Here is a 21040-nt window from a genome sequence, read left to right as displayed (position 1 = left end):
GCCTGGTGTAGCAGTGGGAGAGCTCTGTCAGTGGCTCACTGCCCGGTATAGCAGTGGGAGAGCTCTGTCAGTGGCTCTCTGCCTGGTATAGCAGTGGGAGAGCTCTGTCAGTGGCACTCTGCCTGGTATAGCAGTGGGAGAGGTCTGTCAGTGGCTCTCTGCCTGGTATAGCAGTGGGAGAGCTCTGTCAGTGGCTTACTGCCTGATATAGCAGTGGGAGAGCTCTGTTAGTGGCTCTCTGCCTGGTATAGCAGTGGGAGAGCTCTGTCAGTGGCACTCTGCCTGGTATAGCAGTGGGAGAGCTCTGTCAGTGGCTCTATGCCTGGTATAGCAGTGGGAGATCTGTGACAGTGGCTCTCTGCCTGGTATAGCAGTGGGAGAGCTCTGTCAGTGGCACTCTGCCTGGTATAGCAGTGGAAGAGGTCTGTCAGTGGCTCTCTGCCTGGTATAGCATTGGGAGAGCTCTGTCAGTGGCTTACTGCCTGATATAGCAGTGGGAGAGCTCTGTCAGTGGCTCTCTGCCTGGTATGGCAGTGGGAGAGCTCTGTCAGTGGCACTCTGCCTGGTATAGCAGTGGGAGAGCTCTGTCAGTGGCTCTATGCCTGGTATAGCAGTGGGAGAGCTCTGTCAGTGGCTCTCTGCCTGGTATAGCAGTGGGAGAGCTCTGTCAGTGGCTCTCTGCCTGGTATAGCAGTGGGAGAGCTCTGTCAGTGGCTCTATGCCTGGTATAGCAGTGGGAGAGCTCTGTCAGTGGCTCTCTGCCTGGTATAGCAGTGGGAGAGCTCTGTCAGTGGCACTCTGCCTGGTATAGCAGTGGGAGAGCTCTGTCAGTGGCTCTATGCCTGGTATAGCAGTGGGAGAGCTCTGTCAGTGGCTCTCTGCCTGGTATAGCAGTGGGAGAGCTCTGTCAGTGGCTCTCTGCCTGGTATAGCAGTGGGAGAACTCTGTCAGTGGCTCTCTGCCTGGTGTAGCAGTGGGAGAGCTCTGTCAGTGGCACTCTGCCTGGTGTAGCAGTGGGAGAGCTCTGTCAGTGGCTCTCTGCCTGGTATAGAAGTGGGAGAGCTCTGTCAGTGGCTCTCTGCCTGGTATAGCAGTGGGAGAGCTCTGTCAGTGGCTCTCTGCTTAGTATAGCAGTGGGAGAGCTCTGTCAGTGGCTCTCTGCCTGGTATAGCAGTGGGAGAGCTCTTTCAGTGGCTCTCTGCCTGGTATAGCAGTGGGAGAGCTCTGTCAGTGGCTCTCTGCCTGGTATAGCAGTGGGAGAGCTCTGTCAGTGGCTCTCTGCCTGGTATAGCAGTGGGAGAGCTCTGTCAGTGGCTCTCTGCCTGGTTAGTGCTCTGTATATGGTATATCACTTAGGATACGTTCCCACGATCAGGAAGTACCAGCTCTTTGGACACAGTTTATTTTTGCTGCATCCAAAACACTGTGTTCTAACCACGCAGGTAAATCTGCATGTGTTCACTGAACCATGTGGAATTACCGCATCCAAATACATTTCTATTGTTGAAATTTATGTTGTGGAGACTAATGTCTCCGCAAGGGAAATTGACATGCTGCGGCTTGTAAACCTGCACCTGCACGCAGGTGATCTGCAGGTGCTCATAGTTGCATAGTGAACATGGGATTCCTACAAATCCCATCCACTATGCTGTAACATCTGGCCGCTGTGGGTTTGACGCAGCATAAATACACAGCGTCAAACCCGCAGCAATTCCTGATCATGGGCACGTACCCTTATTGTTATTGCTATTTTTTTTTTGTTGCGTAGTTTGTTTTTGCGCTTTACATACCTACCTGAATTCATACTTTATAAAAAGCTTAATGACTTAAGAGGAAAAAACATTGTTACAGAGTTATTTGCATGATGATAAATGGATGAAATTGTAAAGTAATCGTAAAAACAAGCAACCTTGCAATTTACTTGATATGAAATCTCCTCGTTTTCAAGGACAAGGTAATTTTGATTTTATTGGTTACTGCATTGTGCCTAGGTTTAGCCTTGGTGCTCTCCTAGGTAAGGCTTGCAAGTGTTGTTCTGCGCTGACTGCCACGACCCAGAAAAACTCCTCTCCCACAAAGTGACGCTACACCTGCTTATTCAAATATAACTTGTTTATTTAGGAAAGATTTATTCAAAACAACTTTCATCTTTTCTTTGGCTTAAAATTATGGTCGCAGCTTAACACAGGCAACATTTGCCAACAAATTGGGTGCAGGGAGATTGTCTGCCTTCCGGTCTCCCGGTGCAGGTATCTTCACCACCAGAATCTCCACCCATTCCGCAGCTGCAACTGAAAAAAACACCTAAAATAGGGGAGGGAGGGCGGGAACCAGGTCCGGGTTCAGAATGGGGACCGGAAGCCGCGTCGGAGCGTGACCATCCCCCTTCTGAATGAGGCCACGCCCACAAGCGGCGCGGCCACCCAATCCCAGGCGACGTCACTCCGTGGGAGACCGGGGATAGCCATGCAGGGGCCCAGCAGTCAGGGGACAGCGGTATTGCCGCAGTGTCCCTCAAACCGAGAGATTGACTTGAACATAAATAGGAAGTCGTGGAGCAGCTACAGCCCTCACTTCTTGTTGATGTTTGATACATCCCAAGATGGGGACAGTGAAGCCGGAGCTAATTGGTCACCAGGCCCGCCAACGCCACAGCCTCATGTGAGTCCTGGGAGACGCCGCTGGAATGGCATCGGCACCGGAGGCGAGTATTGGTGTTTTTATTTTAACGGGGGCAAACACTCAGATTGAGAAGGGGTTGTCCAAGTAGTAGACAACCCCTTTCAGTGCCCCTGTGCTCCTCCGATTCTGTTCAGGCCAGCATCACAACCATCCTGATCAGTGGTGGACACAGACCGGAGAGGTCCTCTGTTCAATAACACGATACAGGACCGTTGACGTCAAATAGCTCATCATAATACACAATTCCACCTTAGGCCCCTGTGTGACTGCACCAATGATATGGCCACTCCTGATGCTGATAGTCTGAACTGTCAGTGCTACCCTGGCAGTCAGATCGTTGAGGTGCGACACTCTGCACCCCCTGCCGATCAGCTCTTCTTTTTTGCAAAGTGGAACCACAAATTTCCATCAACTGTATAGTGGCCGTGGCCGGGTGCAGCACATCTTCCCTATTTTAGTGAATAACTGTGAGCCCCAATTGGGGACAGGAACTGACTTGAATGATGACAGTTTCTGTACAGCACTACAGATTATGTTAATATTTAATCCCTCAGGTGACCCCTCTGGGACAGTGAATGTCCATTACATGGAGACTTGGAAGTAAACCAGAGCAAACCCATGTACCAGCCGGACTAATCTTATAAGTGTTATTACTGATGAGCAGCGAAACCTGGGTTCAGTTGTGCCGGAGTCTCTCCTCCGCTAATCTCTAAGGCATCTGCCCATGCTGATTTATGAATAATGGAGCAGTGCAATTATGACCCTGGAGGCCGCTTACATCGGCATGAGAACACATGATATTACACTGATGCAGAGAAATATGTTCTATATTCCAGAGCTCAATAATGCGGTCACTGAAGAAGATCCGTTTTTGTAAGCTTGCTTTGCAATCACTATGTAGAATTATTATTCCAATATAGGAACATCCCTTTTTATATATTTAATATGTAGCATTTGTGTGGCTCTGCACAGGCTTCTTGCTGTGATCTTTTTTTCTCAATTTAGAACTGGCAATATGACAAATTTTCAGATTATTTTTATGTACTTTTTTTTTTTTAGATGATGAATCAGAATCGTATCCAAGTTATGGACGGCATTCATATATAGAAGATGGTAAGTTTATACTTTCTACATTATGCTATGGTTGTCAGTACTGCACGGCTATACTACAGACTGCCACAAGGTGGCAATGTTGTATGCCGGATCGAATCATAGGAAACTGCTTTGTGGGTTGTAGCCAGTTGTGTTTTGCTAATGGCCACGTGGTCTTATTTCCCTTGATTTTGCCAGTAGATTAGATCTAAATACAATTGGTAGGAGACAAAAGTGCTCTAATTGATGTGAAAAAATCTCAGACCCCAAAGCATAATAAACATAGGGAAGGGTTTAAAAAAAAAATGAAAAGCCCTCATCTGACTACTTATTCCATGCCGTAGTTCCTTGATCGTCAACCCTGGCTCCTGGTCTTTGGGTCTACAGGCACTGAGGCCCATGCCGCAATGTGGAGGAAGGCAAGGCACACAATTGACATCAGTGAAATGCAACACTTCCTACATTGGGCCTCAGCACAAAAAGTCAGGGGAGTATGTAACCATTTCCTCTCCCTGGAAAACAAAGTTCAGAAAAATAGTCTTCAGTGTCCGTCATTTTCATAAATTCTTGCACATCAAATCCCCAAAATATTGGGTAAGATTTTAGATTGATTCTCTCTTCTCAATGTATGCAGCCCGAAATCTGGAGTGAATCCACAGCTGTATGATTTATGTATTTCCTGTAATGTGTTTATCTGCATACATGTATGTTTATACTGTTCTTAAAGGGAATCTGTCAATAGGATCAACCCTCCTAAGCCGTCTATATGGACATGTAGGTCATAAAAAGTTGAAGAAAATTATACTTTGATATCTGCAATCCGATGTCTTATTCCATGTTTTTCTTATTATGTAAATGAGCTGTTAAGATCTATGGGCCGGACATAGAGCTCTCTGATGAGGATCTGCCTTCTGGGGTTATTATAAATGAAAGGAGGCATTACCAGTGTGAGACATGTAGTTACTGACAGTCTGCTGTTCTCATCTACATGATTCACCTTGGTAACAACCCCTCTCATTTAAAGAGAACCTGGTTCTGAGGTTTTTGCTATTTAACCTGAGAGCAGCATATTGTAGGAGAAGAGAGCCCGATTCCAGGGATATGTCACTTATTAGGCTGTGTGTTGTAGTTTCAATGTAATCAATGTTTTATCTGCAGGAGATTATCACTGCAGGACTAGGCCTCACATGCAGGCCAGACCAGCTAACCTGTGAAACCCTGCCCCCACCAGTGAGTTGTGTACACTTTGCATAGGCAGAAAGTTGCCAATTAGTGGTGTGGGCGGGATTATGCAAGGCTCTGCATTTTGACCACTGCTACATCTACAACAGAGAAAAAAAACTTCACCAAGCAGTCCAGCAAGTGACACGTCCCAGAAATCAGGCTTTCTACCCCTACATTATGCTGCTCTCATATTCCATAGCAAAAACCTGCTGACAGATTCCCTTTAACCTCTTTGCAACATATGATGTACATGTATGTCATATGTCATGTCCCTACCTTTTGATGCCTTTAAGCAGCCATCATGTACCTTTAAAAGCTGCGGGTCAAGTGGATCTGTTAACCTGTTAAATCCCACGCGTCGGCAGGAGGGCACATCATTCCACGTGCCTGTGACATGACAAATTACTAGGATTTTACAAACAGTGACTTTTTATTATGACTTGTTATTTATAGGAAAATCTCAAGCTTCAGTGCCTCGTTCAAAGAGTGAGATGGATAACATTGAGATGGACAACAACGTCCGCAGATCCATTACATTACCTCTACCAACGCGCTCCTCTTCACTTAAGCCGGGTCACGAGAGGTAAAACCTAAGATGAAGCTGTCCACCTCTGTTTGCGGTTTATGTCATATATTATAAGATAGTTGTAAAAATTAAGAAGGTTTCCAGAATTTTAACTTGATGTCCCATCAATTATGTGAAAGGTGGGGGTCCCCAAAAAGAAGGGGCAGCAGAGTTTTCGCCAGTCTTGTTCATATGGATGAGTCAGATGCCACAGATTAGTCAAGTACACGTGATCAAGGGGATAGAGGCCATGTTCGAGGACCATTATCAGATAATGTGCACATGTTGAAGATTTGTTGTGGTTTAGTCGCAGTATTTTTCTGTGCAGATTTGTCACAAAACCAGAAGGGTTTTCTGATTCCAGCAAAGTCAATGAGAATCCTGAAGTGTCGTGTACACGTTGCTTATTTGTGACATGCGGATAGAATTGACGTGCCAGAGATTTGTATCAGCGTTTCTGCTGAAGATCTCACTCATAATGAGTGGGGAAAATCTGCACCAAAAATGCATTAAAAGAATGCAACAAAAATGCGGCCAAACAAGCCTATTTTACTGAGAGGTGCAGAAATGTCTGCACCAAATACTTACCGTGTGCAGATACCGAAGGGTTTTTAATAATACTAAATGCAACTATATTCCAGACTGGTGTTGGTTTGTGTTTCAGTGCCTTGATTGAAAAGAGACGTTACTAAGTTTCTTGCTATCAGTTCCTTCCAGACCCTCCACCCTTATGGGGCTTTCTCGCTGCATTCTGTCACCTGTTCAGTGGCTCCTGTCGGGGCTCGCATCCGAACCCCCATTTTTATGTATGTGCTGACGGGGCCGTAGGCTATAATGGTGCAGTCTACTACATCTGGGTGTCCACCTCCAGTAGTCTCATTCACCCGGAAATGATGTATGGCAGAGCGCACATCCGGTCTGCCAGCACCATTATAGTCTATGGTCCCACCGTCGCATACGTCCGAATCCCTTTTTGTGGGGAGATCGGACATAAGCCCCGACAGGGCCAACGAACAGGTACCTGAACGCAGCATGAATGCACACTTGGCTATTACCGTAAATCATCATCATGATTAACTCTCTGTCATACATTATCCGTTTAGTTATTTTGTTCTTGTTGTGTTTCCTGCCAGAGGACTTGAGATTTCATCTTCCCCCATAAGTGAACACGTCGCCAGGTCAAAAGGGGCCAGATCTTTTTTCTCTTATTTTATTCTCACAGCTCCACTCAGTAATTCCATGGTTCCTTGTTTTTAATTTATTTATCTTAAATCCTCCATGTGGCTCCAGAGATAGGGTCCATCTTATATCGTGTTCATGACCTTTACCAAGGGGGCGGTGCTGACCTCATTCTCTGATGCCTTTACTGCTCTGCATTATTATCCTGTGAGCCACGCCCCTTTGGTAAAGATTATAAAAACAAGCTCTGACTAAAAAGGCCCATATCTCTGGATTTTAACAGCGAAAAAAAAGCAGAATACTCCTTGGAGCAATGAGAATAAATACTAAAGCAAAAAACATTTTTCAGGTGGTGGACTGGCCATCTTTGACAGAGACAACCCATCCAGCAGTCCACATTGATACGGTCGTCATCCGGATGTATCTGTAATGGAGCATTATTGTGTTGTCATCTGGCCAGTGTAACTCGGGACACATCATTGCTTACACGATGCTGCTCTTCAGGCTCAATTTTCCATGTAGGATTAGTCAGTTTCTTGCTGCTAGGCATGATCTCGGAGTTTCACACCAGCAATATCTAGAGTTGTGACATCCTTCACTGGAGATTAGTCTGCCCCGAGACCATATAAGATGCAGTCAGTCTGCGCAGTGTGACATAGGCGTACAGGCTGGTCGGAAGGGGTTAATAGGGCCTCTCCCAGTCCTCCGATGGCCTGGCCCTTCACCAAGGAGAAGTATCCAGGGAACAGAATAAGAAACATCTGCGTATCTGACTGCAGCATGTATTAGTTTGGGTTGGAAATTGTTGAGCTTCTCGTCTCTGAAGCAGACGGTTAGAATCTATATCAATCCCATCATGTTCAGAGAAGCAGTCGTAGAAAAACAAGATACATAAGAACAGACAACCACAAGCAGATTTCCTGCCTGAAGATGAAAATCCCTGGACAGAGGATTAGCTGCCCTGGAGTATTTCCATCCAAAACACATGTTTCCCTGGTAACGGGGAGGTTTCATGGTTAATTGCTTTCCTTGTCCTCAGGAATGATTGGGATCCCCCGGACAAGAAGGTCGACACCAGAAAGTACAGAGCGGAGCCAAGAAGCATTCATGAGTACCAGCCTGGGAAATCCTCTGCCCTCGTCAATGAGAAGATGGTAATGTAATTCACATGCTGGGTCTGAGTCTTATTCTGTGTGTGCACAGGGTCATGGTGGACGTTGTCTTGTTACTAACGGAAACTTAAGCCAAGACTAGTGGAGCCAAACAGCAATGCCATGGCTACAATGTGAGTATTGGCCTTCATACGAGGACCATAGAGAGCTTAGAGCCATCATCCGGTCTGTAGGATGGGAAATAGGATGAGGTCAGGGTTCCGTAACGAGCGAACGTCGCTGTGATTTCTGTGTAGACGCTGCCTTCCTCAGGAGTATTGCTTACGTCGCTAACCGTCTAGTAATATCCTTTGCTCTAACATAATGGAGATTATGTGATTGAAACTGTAAGTACTTTATTATTAACTCTCAGGACGGAAATGGGGATGAAGCTGCATAATGCAATGTGTGTCATTTGTCCTGTGCACTAAATATTAACTCTTTTTTTTCCTAATAACTACATAAATTATTCATACATTGTACCTGGCAGTAAATTCCACATATATACAGTATATATGATGCCCAGTGTTAGTGTAGCCTAAATTACTTGTTTCAGTCCAACAAATCTAATCCTCTTTAGTGCACATTTTGGTCAGTACGTCATTGGTTTTCACCTTTTATGAACAAAGCTGTAAAGGTTTCGGTGCACATCTCTCTTGCAGTTTATTTCTTTAGGGTCATTTCTAGTATCGGGACGTGTCATTGATAAATATCTAAATGAGTATTCCCATTATATAATATTATGGCTTATCCATAGAATATGATCATTATCATTGGTGGGAATCTAACCCTCCTATCCAAAGAATAAAGGGGCAGAAGTTTAATGTTGGTGGGTCAATGCGTCACAGTGCAGGGACAATATCTGAAGGAGTTGTCATTTATGATTAACATACCCTTTTTAATCTGGGGATGATGAGGACCCCAGAGATAGCCAGACATCAGCAAATCCTGCCATTTTCTATATGAACAAATCATATTCCACTTCTCAGTTTTTAGCGATTCTTGGAAAGTAAAAGCAGTGATCTGATTGATTGCCTTGTGCCGCTACTCCACTTTTTCTTTACACCAATTTTCATATATCTCTCCCATTAATTTTACCGTCATCTTCGTGGTCCATTTTTAATATTGTAATATAATAATTTTTATTTCTATAGCACCAACATATTCCACAGCATTTTTCAAATTCAGAGGGTACTTGTACCAACAAGGTATGACATTATAGAGTAACTCATAGTTAAACACATACCAAGAGGAGTGAGGGTCCTGCTCTCAATCTTACAATCCATGAGGAAATAGTGGTAACACAGAAGGTAAAAATAAAGTCCTTGTTGTCTAAGGCCCAACCACCAGTATAAACTATGGATACTGGAAATTAACCAGATTGACTAGGGTAGTGCATTCCAGAAAACTAGTGCAGCACAAGATAAATCCTGTAGATGGGAGTGAGAGATTGATTATAGAGGATGTTAGTCTTGGGCCATTAGAGGAATGCTGGGCACGTGTAGGATGGTAGGCAGAGATGGAGGAGATGTAGGGTGGTGCAGAGCTGTGGAAAACTTTGTGTTTAAGAGTGATAGGTTTATACTGGATTCTGTAGCGGATTGGCAACCAGTGCAAAGACTGGGACATAGTCGCATCAGTGTAGTGGTTGGACATGAATATGATCCTGGCTGCTGCATTTATGGTAGATTGGAGAGGGGAGAGTAAGAGGGAGACTGATTAGTAGAGAGTTCCAGGAGACCAGGCGAGAATGAATAAGAGCAGCAGTAAGAGTTTTTAAAGAGTATTTGTAATGGTTGGAAATGCTATTCCATGAGTTGAAAAGTGGTTTAGGTTGCACAACAGATCTTTTCAACCCTTCTGGTTACCTGTGATTGGAGGCTTCTCTATGCCCCAGGTTCCTGGCACAAAAGTCACTCCTGTACCCAGTAAAGCTATCATACTACTTGCACCTTGAATCCTTAAAGAGGTTGTCCACTACTTTTACATTGATGGCCTATCCTCAGCATAGGTCATTAATGACTGATCAACTAGGGTCCGGCACCCCCTCCGATGAGCTAATATTGGTGGCGGGCGCCGTCCGCAAGTACTTACTTGCAGAGCTGGCCATCTACTTGTAGTGGCTGCCTCGGTACTGCACATCCCCCTACTATTGATTTGAATAGGAGGCAGATGTGCAGTACCAAGCCCCAGCCACTACAAGTAGACGGACAGCTCCGCAGGTAAGTACTTCTGGCCAGCTGATCTGCGGGGTGATGGTCCCTGGCCGATCAGACATATATGACCTATCCTAAGGGTAGGTCATCAGTGTAAAAGTAGTGGACAATATCTTTAACTATTCACTCAATAATCACAATACACTTGCATTTTTTTGTGTAATTTGCACATACCATGTTTTCTTGCTGTCCTTTTTTTCCACTATCTAAGGTGCTCTTACATTTTGGGAGGACAGAACTGAAGTGTGAGAGAATGGTATGAATGTTCTTGACCAGGTAAAATGATGCAGAACCTGCCAATTTTGAACTATACTAGAAACCATACAAACCCTATACCAAAAATCTGTTCATCTCTATATAGAACAGAATATAAGTAAAAAAACTCAACACTCTTACTTATATTGATATTGGGATGGATACCCTACTTGAGCACCTATCCCAATGACTGTGAGTGCTGTATACAATCCATTGCTATATAGAATAGAAGGCAATATGCAAGAAATTTGATCCGATCGCTGCAAGCACAGACTTGTAACTCTAGGTGGAACCGGTGGAGTAAATATTATTTTAATGAAAATAGTAATTTATAAATAACTAAATATGTGGAAATTGTATAATGGTAATCTGGTAAATGGTTTAGAATGACTTTTCATTTGTGTGGTTATCATATGAAATCTATCTTTCCAACCATTAGAGGTGGTTTCTTTTTTTTTTGTTTGAAATAAGTTCCAAATTTCCTGCATAGGGATAAAAATAAAACCTACAGTAATGGTCACATCCACTAGAGGAAGCTTGGGGGTCTGTGTATGGTTATATATATTGAGCTCTTAGGACAGTATACTGTAAACTGTCTTTAGCGGATATAGATTAGTAGCAGAAAGAAGAGCGCTCCACGCAGAAGTCTGCACCTAAAAGCAACATTATTCTAAGAGGGAATGTCCTCCTTTTAGCATAACCAGAACCTGTCAGTACGATATTATAATGTAAAGACCTGACTGTAATGGCGCTGTTAGACTGACTACATTGATACCTTTGGTGAGGAAATCCACTTTGTGGTTCTTCTTTAATCACCATTTCTAGTTTTCTGCTAATTAGATTTGGGTGCACAGGGGCCGGACTGTACGCGGGGTCTTCTCCTCCTTGTCTTTGATTCCCCGGCCCCTCCGCTCCCTCTAATGTATAAAGAGGGGATTACAAACAGAATGCATGTCACTGAAAAAGCAGACTAGAGGCAGGCGGAGGGACCAGGGAGTCACAGACAGGGAGGAGAAGACCCCGTGTACAGTCCGGCCCCTGTGCACCGAGATCTAATTAGCAGAAAACTGCAAATGGTGATTAAAGAAGAACAAAGGGGATATCTTCACCAGAGCTACCAATGTAATCAATGTAGCAGTCATTACAGCCATGTCTATACTTTACATTACAAAATCCAGCGGTAGGTTCTCTTTTTAAGCAGCTCAATAGAGCCTAAAAATAATAATTATAGTAACAACTGTGGTGATAAAACATCCTGAAGAATGTTACAATCAGGGAAGATGCAAGAATGCAAAATGATAGATTTTGAAATAAACAGTAATTTTCCAATGTTGCCAACTATGCACATCCTGTTTGTGATATGCGATGGTGTACAGATGGAAGCAAAGCTAAGTGTGAGATCCACAAATAGAATTGTTTGCCGTCTCTAACTAGAGCTTACTATTTGTGGCTGTAACTTGAATTATTCTATATAATCGGTCCTTGTGCAAGGCATGCGAGGTGTATGCAACTTCACTTATGCTACAAATCCTTTTTTGATGTTGAGTTGGACACAGACAAAATTAGTGGAACTTTCGACTATATTAAAATCCTCCACCTTTGGATATATTAGAGAATTGTATGTGTATATATAACTATGGGAGTGTCCCAATAATACAGTACATAGGTACAATTAACTCCACAGTCAGCCAGTCTAAATATACAGAACACATTGCTAAGGTTATGGAGCTTGATATTTCCTGCAGATCATAAGGTCATTATTGAAACAGTTCCTTGGCCTAGGAAGTAATTATAATAATAACATTGTATTAGGCAAAAGCTACTAAGCAAGGCCAATTGTAGTCTTAAATTATAAGAAAATTGTAACTACTTACCTGGCATCAGTTTTCCACAGTTACTGCCTTTTAGCCCTACTCTAGAAATGAGTGAATCAGTTCGCCGGCCCGTAGCCTAGTGGCCATGTTGGTGTTCTGTTGCCTGTTGGGTAAGGGCCCCGCAGGTCACCTCCTGCCTGGCGGCCTGCCCAGCTCAGCGTCATAGTGCTTCACACCGTAATAACCGAGGCTAATAATCAGAAAAGACGCAGAGGATTTCGTCAGGTAGGAACCAATCTGCAGCTCTGCCGTCCGGCAACTACGGAACATCGACATGACCGCCGGGCCGGTGTTTTGCAAATTGACTCCCTCATCAGTATATCTGCTCCATTAGGGCAAAGTCCGTCGGTTTAACAACAGTACACTAACTATTCAACTCTATTCTCCCATCTCATTTCTAATCATGGCTCCTGCTTTCCTTCTTTTTCTTCTTTTCTTTCTTTCTGCTAGTCCACTTCTCTACTTTTTTTGATTGGCAACTTTGTATGAGCACCAGCCCAGCAAGCAACCAGTTCTTGGCTTGTTTTGCTTGGTTCTGTAATGGCAGAACTTGACTGACCATATATTATAAGCATCAGGATTGGAATTTAATTTATTTACCATGTAGAATATAGTTCAACATGAAAATAAAATCCGAATCCTACTTATTGACACTGCTGTATGAGATTACCATCTGTCCCGCCTGCTTCACATACGTCACTGTTCTGAGATTTTATATCGGACCCAGCCTAGTCTCTGAGGATGGCTTCCACATATCTGTTCAGGCTATAATTTAACATAGTCAGAACTGATCTCGTCTGTTCCCCCCACTAACATCTGAGGTTTACTTTAAATAGTAATTGTCATACAGTACATTGCTTTATGATGGAGTTATTTATAAGGTATCCATACGCATTAGAGCAAAGTTGGATGAAGCCACTGATTAAGGCCAGACTGCCTGAGCATCCTATGTGTGCTTGAAGATGGGGGACTCCAATATGTGCTGTCTGTACTTAACGAAGGATCAGGCATGTTGAATTTCAATGCTGATCCTTTTCTTCTTAAAGGGAATCTGTCACCAGGTTTTTGCTAACTAATGTGAGAGCACCATAATATAGGAACGGAGACCCTCATTCTTAGTTTACTGGGTGCAGCTGTTGAGATACACCGGGAGTTTTTAGATGTAGCATGAAGCAGAGCTGAGAAAGCTAACCCCGCCTACACCAGGCTGTCTGTGTACGTTGTCTATGGACAGTAAGCTGCTAATCAGAAGCGTGGGCAAGGTTGGTCTAGCAGTCACGTGAGCTTTAGTCTCTTGGTGATAAAACCTTAATTATAAATAAACAACAGCACACAGACTAATAAGTGACGTATTTCTGAAATCCATGTTTCAGCCCCTATCTCTTGCTGTCTTCAGATTACATAGCAAAAATGTGCTGACAGATTCCCTGTCGCCAGAAGTCTGACAGTTACTAATTAATTTCTCCAAACTGAGAACACATAAGAGCTTGGCTGAACTGAGCATGCATGCATGTGTATAAGGAGGTCGAGAAGACTAGCCGTCAGCCAAATGAGCTTTGAAAGGTTCATGGGCACCTGAATCAGGGCCGATTTTAGACAAAGTGGGGCTGTGGGCAAAAGTATAAATGGTAACATATTGCACCATCACAGAGAAACATTTTGGTTGTATTTACATGCGCTGAGTTCAGGCCGTTAAACAAGCATGATCGACAATATTAAAGTTGTTCGACCCTTATTTCCCTGCCTTTTTACATCGGCTGAAGAAGAATGATGGGCACAGAACGATCACTAGTAGATCAATCTGTGCCCATACAGTATCATATTATCAGCAGGATATCTGCAGCTTTCACCGGCGATGTGCTGCTGAGAACAATGATTTCTGTTCCTGCACAGAAAAACCAATCACTCGATGAATAGGCAGCATTTTGCTCATTTAGTTTAATGTTCCCCATGGTCCTCCAGATAGTTTAGTGCCCACCCCATAGTCATCCATATAGTATAATGCCCACCCTCATAGTCATCCATATAGTATAATGCCCACCCCATAGTCATCCATATAGTTCAGTGCTTCCCAAACTCCAGTCCTCACGGACCCCACAGTTCATGTTTTCAGGATTTCCATAGTGTTGCACAGGTGAGAAAATTCCTGAGGGCTTGATGAAACTTCCACCACCTGTGCAATACTAAGGAAATCCTGAGAACATGACCCATTGGGTCCCTGAGGTCTGGAGTTTGGGAAACACTGATACAGTATAATGCATTCCCAATAGTCCTCCATACAGGATAATGCAGCACCCATATAGTACACAGAGTATAGCTCCGCCCCATGGAGTATAGCGCAGCCCCATATAGTATAATGCACACCCTATATATTCTTCCCATATTATGGTCACCACATACTCACAGATTTAAAAATAAATAAATAAATACAATAGTCACCTCTCCCCATTCCCCCACAGCTCCGGTCTATGCAGTGAGTTTTATCAGCATCTCCACTTGTCAGAACAGCGTGGCGCGCAAAGAAGTGACATTATCACGTCAGAAGCAGAGGGGGAATGATGGGAGAGAGAGCGTAACCTGACGCTTTCTCCTCCACCATTGATTTCAATTGTATCGTCATCTATGATGGCGCCAGACCCCCTGACTCATAGGCCCCATAGTAACTGTGTGATGTGCTGCTATTAGCGGCATGCCACTGGCTGGGGGCCCCTGGTGGAGTGGGGGCCCTAGGCAAATGCCTAGTTTACCTGCCCCTAACGCCGTCCCTGCCTTGAATTTAGCTCCAAAAAGGGAGTTCTCTTTCCACACTGCATTGGGCTATATTAAGTCTAATACTACTACATTTATGTAAGTGAAGACCTAGTTATACAAGGTACATATTTGCACCTATGGGAAACGTAGATATGTGATGTATTTAAGGGTTAAGAATAGAATGAAACAATCCATACAACTTTAACCCTCTGTTCAGTGTTGTCTGCTTTGCTCCTTTTGTGTGATTTTTCTATTTTGTTCAAGCTGTCACTATATTCATTGTATTTTGGTGTCTTACTGAAATGTCTCTTGTATTTTCTGTCTTTTTATTTCATCCGACTGCCTGCCTGTGTTGGGCGTTCTGGTTCTTGCATATCCATGTTCTGTTAAAGATGCAGGATGTAATATGCCGTTCTATCCGCTGTAACAGATAATAAATCTTCTCTTCATTTCCAGTCCTGGCAGTGGGAAGGCGTGCTGGGACATTCTGCATCTCTAACAGTCCCTTTTCCTTCTTCTTTTTCATAATCTTCTTCTCCTTCTTCCTTCCATTCCCCTGTCATGACCTCTGTAGACTCGGGATAAAAGTCCAGACGAGATAGATTTAAAGAATGAACCTTGGTATAAATTCTTTTCGGAATTGGAATTTGGGAAACCGGTAAGTAGGATAGATCTATTATCAGTAACAATGTGCTTTGTTATAGCTGCAAATAAAATAACAAAAGCCAAGCTGTGTGGTTTTTTTGTATTTTTCTTTTGCTGTGGGTGGAACAAATGTCCTTTTCTTGCTCATGGCACAGCGTATTCCGAAGCACATCTTAGGTTTTCGATATAATTTTCTAAAAGATAATTCTTCATTACAACCACTGTGAGTTCTAAATGTTGTGCTAACATATAGTAAGTGTTCTGCCACCCAGAAAGTGTACAAAAAATGTATAATTGGTGGAGTAAGGTTAAACGTGATGGACCAAAGACTTTTTTTCAACCTATGTAACTATGTATGTAACCCCTGTTTGTTGTCATTCCATTCTCCAGCCCACACTGTTCCTGGTGTCCATTTATTGTGATTTCCTTTTTCCGGTTGCCTCAATGATTATGATTTAAAATTACATTATTGTCCAGCAGTTATCTGATTTATGGTCACAACCAGTGCTTGTATACCGATTCCACTGGAGCCTAGAGATCACATTTTGATATTTATAGAAAAGTCAGGAAACAATGTCTGGATAGATTCCACTTAGAGGTTTTAGTAAGACTCTATTATTGAAGGTAAATTTACAGCTACAACTCTCCTATACAAGTGACGTCAGGAGAGAAGGGTCGGACAGTTTGACTTCAAAGTCTGATCCTTTTGTTCCTCTGAGAGGTGGTGTCTGGCCCAAGGTGTCTGGTATCTGCTTTCTTCTCTCCACACATGAAAAACACATGGACGCAGCCAAACTGAGTGATTATGTATATTGGGGAGTCCGGAAAGATCACTAAATGCAGTGTATGGGCAATGTTCATTCTTATGAGGAGACGTAAACATTGAGGTCTGTTTATCTGGACCCCATGTGTGCAAATCTGATGACTGTGTCAACACCTCTCTGCTATACCAGTACTATTAGATATTCTACACTACTTTTTCTCCACCTCATGGCTGACTTTTCCATGGAAAAAAGGTTTGACTGCATTTATTATAGATGAATGGTTGGAGCATGGAAAATGCTGTGAAATTTTGACCTCGGAAATACTCAAGTGTTGTGTGATGGTTTAGCCGAAGCTTGTTCCCGTGACACCTTCATTTACTTGTATGGGACATCTTTATATTTGTGCTAAAGCTGTCATAAATCTTATATACACCATGCTCTATTAGAACAATTGTATACACAATACTCCACTAGAACAGTCATATACACCTTGTCCTACTAGAACAATCATATACATCATCTTCCCAATCCCCTATGACAGTAGTATACATCGTGCTCCCCCAGATCAGTAATATATCATACTCTCATAGATCAGTAGTATACATTGTGCTCCCATAGATCAGTAGTATACATCGTGTTCCCATAGATCAATAGTATACAGGTCCTTCTCAAAAAATTAGCATATAGTGTTAAATTTCATTATTTACCATAATGTAATGATTACAATTAAACTTTCATATATTATAGATTCATTATCCACCAACTGAAATTTGTCAGGTCTTTTATTGTTTTAATACTGATGATTTTGGCATACAACTCCTGATAACCCAAAAAACCTGTCTCAATAAATTAGCATATTTCACCCGTCCAATCAAATAAAAGTGTTTTTTAATAACAAACAAAAAAACCATCAAATAATAATGTTCAGTTATGCACTCAATACTTGGTCGGGAATCCTTTGGCAGAAATGACTGCTTCAATGCGGCGTGGCATGGAGGCAATCAGCCTGTGACACTGCTGAGATGTTATGGAGGCCCAGGATGCTTCAATAGCGGCCTTAAGCTCATCCAGAGTGTTGGGTCTTGCGTCTCTCAACTTTCTCTTCACAATATCCCACAGATTCTCTATGGGGTTCAGGTCAGGAGAGTTGGCAGGCCAATTGAGCACAGTAATACCATGGTCAGTAAACCATTTACCAGTGGTTTTGGCACTGTGAGCAGGTGCCAGGAAGCATGAAGTGCTCCAAAATCTCCTGATAGCTAGCTGCATTGACCCTGCCCTTGATGAAACACAGTGGACCAACACCAGCAGCTGACATGGCACCCCACACCACTGACTGTGGGTACTTGACACTGGACTTCAGGCATTTTGGCATTTCCTTCTCCCCAGTCTTCCTCCAGACTCTGGCACCTTGATTTCCGAATGACATGCAAAATTTGCTTTCATCAGAAAAAAGTACTTGGGACCACTTAGCAACAGTCCAGTGCTGCTTCTCTGTAGCCCAGGTCAGGCGCTTCTGCCGCTGTGTATGGTTCAAAAGTGGCTTTACCTGGGGAATGCGGCACCTGTAGCCCATTTCCTGCACACGCCTGTGCACGGTGGCTCTGGATGTTTCCACACCAGACTCAGTCCACTGCTTCCTCAGGTTCCCCAAGGTCTGGAATCGGTCCTTCTCCACAATCTTCCTCAGGGTCCGGTCACCTCTTCTCGTTGTACAGCGTTTTCTGCCACATTGTTTCCTTCCAACAGACTTACCATTGAGGTGCCTTGATACAGCACTCTGGGAACAGCCTATTTGTTGAGAAATGTCTTTCTGGGTCTTACCCTCTTGCTTGAGGGTGTCAATGATGGCCTTCTTGACATCTGTCAGGTCGCTAGTCTTACCCATGATGGGGGTTTTGAGTAATGAACCAGGCAGGGAGTTTTTAAAAGCCTCAGGTATCTTTTGCATGTGTTTAGAGTTAATTAGTTGATTCAGAAGATTAGGGTAATAGGTCGTTTAGAGAACCTTTTCTTGATATGCTAATTTATTGAGACAGGTTTTTTGGGTTATCAGGAGTTGTAGGCCAAAATCATCAGTATTAAAACAATAAAAGACCTGACAAATTTCAGTTGGTGGATAATGAATCTATAATATATGAAAGTTTAATTGTAATCATTACATTATGGTAAATAATGAAATTTAACACTATATGCTAATTTTTTGATAAGGACCTGTACATTGTGCTCCCCCTGATCAGTAGCATACATCGTGCTCCCATAGATCAGTAGTATACATCGTGCTCCCATAGATCAGTAGCATACATCGTGCTCCCATAGATCAGTAGTATACATCGTGCTCCCATAGATCAGTAGTATACATCGTGCTTCCATAGATCAGTAGTATACATCGTGCTCCCATAGATCAGTAGTATACCACGTGCTCCCATAGATCAGTAGTATACCACGTGCTCCCATAGATCAGTAGTATACATCGTGCTCCCATTGATCAGTAGTATACATCATGTTCCCCCAGATCAGTAGTATATATTGTGCTCCCCCATATCAGTAGTATACACTGTGCTACACCAAAAGAGTTGTATATGCCATGTTGCCTCAGAATAGTCGGATACATCATAGCTCTAGAGAAGATTCATATACAATATATTCCACTTGAACAGTCACCTTTACTACGCTCCACTAGAGCGGTCATATACATGATGCAACAATACAACAGTTTTATACATAACCAAAGACCATGACAAGGACCTACCCTTAATCTCCGGAGACATTCCATGTCCACTTCTTGTCCTAACCTTTACTGTCATCATTATTCATAAAGGGACATCACCAGTAAACTTTAGTCATTTTTTCACATTGGCAAAAGTTTGACTGTTTTTCATCCATTTTGGCTTCCTGTGACCGTGTAACCAGTCAGTGAAAAACAGACTGCATGCAAATGTCATCAGTTCACTATCTGGTTTGTTTCGGTATCCATTCCGCAAAACAGAGCAGAGGAGGATGTGTCCAATTTTCTTCATGTGGAGCATTGGAAATAAAAACTGACATTAGAATGGTCCCTTAGCATATTATGTCTGTGTTCTTTTAGTGAAATAAGATGACATCACACAGACAACATACCCGAACGTGTGAACACAGCCTTAGTTTTATGAATTTTTCAATAAGAAATAGTCTCACGGTGCATGATTAGCTCCTAATGACGTTGTTTTATCATTTAGTAATTTCCTAGTTGAGCTGTAGAAAACTGTTGGTTGTGGGAAATGAAATTAAAACAGTTGAGACATTTTCTTGGGGACACTTCAAAAACTGCAAAAAATGTTAGGGCATCTTTGTAACTGTGCAAATGTTATAACGTTTTGGCACCAATAACAGGTTATAAATTTACATAGTAGCATAGTAACACAGGCAGGAGAGTGGAAAAGAACCCAGAGTTAAGCCAATATTGGGGAGAATGGCAAAAGGAAAATCCTCTTGGATGCCAAATGTCAGAATAAATTCCTAACCCCTTTTAATTTAGTTTAACGATTAACCATTGCTGCACTGTGTGCCACCTTGTGTGAAAAGACTAAACGACATTGTATGAGTACAAATCATCATCCCCCATAGTACTCCAAAGAATTCTGCTTTGTGTAGTTACTTGAAGGCTTTACCACCATTCATGAGTAGAATATATCAATATTAAATGGGTCACCCAGGCATATAATATATAATATTGATGACCTATCTTCAGGATAGGTCATTAATATCAGATCGGTTAAGGTCCGAGACCCGGAACCCCCACAGATCAGCTCCTATTATATCTGGTGGTGGCCAGATGTAAACGTTGAATGGAGTGGAACAGCACAGCTCCGTTCTATGTGTAGTGGCTGCTGCCCAGATCTGCAGATCAGCTTTTATTCTCTTAACAATTTACCTACAGTGGTGACTTCAGATGTAGTCATCATACCTCCACTTATGTGATATTGATGACCTAGGCTGCGGGTAGGACATCATTATTATATGGCCAGACATATCTCAGGGCGGCATCAGGAACATGAGATATGGATGTTTGGTTGTGACCAGTGATTTTTTTTATCTGGAAAACAATTATTGTTTTCTTTTTTTCTTTTAAACCAGTGGAGCTACATTTTTGTAGGCCATGAAGAAAGTATATAGTGTAAATTTGCTCTCCTCCAAAAGTACAAAAACTGCATCTCAAACTTGCAGGATAGCTACCTAGAAATGGAAGAAGAGCGACAACGTCTTGCCTCATTAAGAAGTCTTTTTTTTTCTCATTTATATAGCGCCATTAATTCCACAGCACTTTACAGGCTTCATCATAATAATCACCGTCACTATTCAGGCTCACAATCTACATTCCCTACCGTTATGGGTCCCGACACTGCAAAGCAACAGTGCTAACCACTGAGCCACTGCACTGCCTATGACTTTGAAACATGACCAGGGTGACTGCCAAGCAATTCCTACATTTCAGGTTTTTGGATCTCTGCAAGTTTTATATGGTTCATTTTAGATATATGGGTAAACTGCATTCCTACCTGAATTGCCAATGTCCGAGTCATGTATTGCTCTGCTATAACAATGTGGATGGACCGGTAGTAATGATGCGGCCCAATACTCATTTAATTATTAGGTTTCCGGG

General features: G+C 42.9%; 1 protein-coding gene across 1 annotated transcript in view; it reads left to right on the top strand.

Moving 5' to 3' along the window:
* LOC143769959 (sorbin and SH3 domain-containing protein 1-like) overlaps positions 1-21040 on the top strand; it is a 272947-nt gene that overhangs the window by 157604 nt on the left and 94303 nt on the right. Inside the window, exons 15-18 of the mRNA XM_077259068.1 lie at positions 3742-3795; positions 5452-5581; positions 7782-7896; positions 15564-15647. Coding sequence (XP_077115183.1) covers positions 3742-3795; positions 5452-5581; positions 7782-7896; positions 15564-15647 — 383 coding nt within the window. The remainder of the gene's footprint in view (positions 1-3741; positions 3796-5451; positions 5582-7781; positions 7897-15563; positions 15648-21040) is intronic.

This window comes from Ranitomeya variabilis, chromosome 4 (genome assembly GCF_051348905.1).
Source record: "Ranitomeya variabilis isolate aRanVar5 chromosome 4, aRanVar5.hap1, whole genome shotgun sequence".
Lineage (NCBI taxonomy): Eukaryota > Metazoa > Chordata > Amphibia > Anura > Dendrobatidae > Ranitomeya > Ranitomeya variabilis.
Note: the sequence above shows the minus strand (reverse complement) of the source record. Positions and strands in the feature narration are given on the sequence as shown.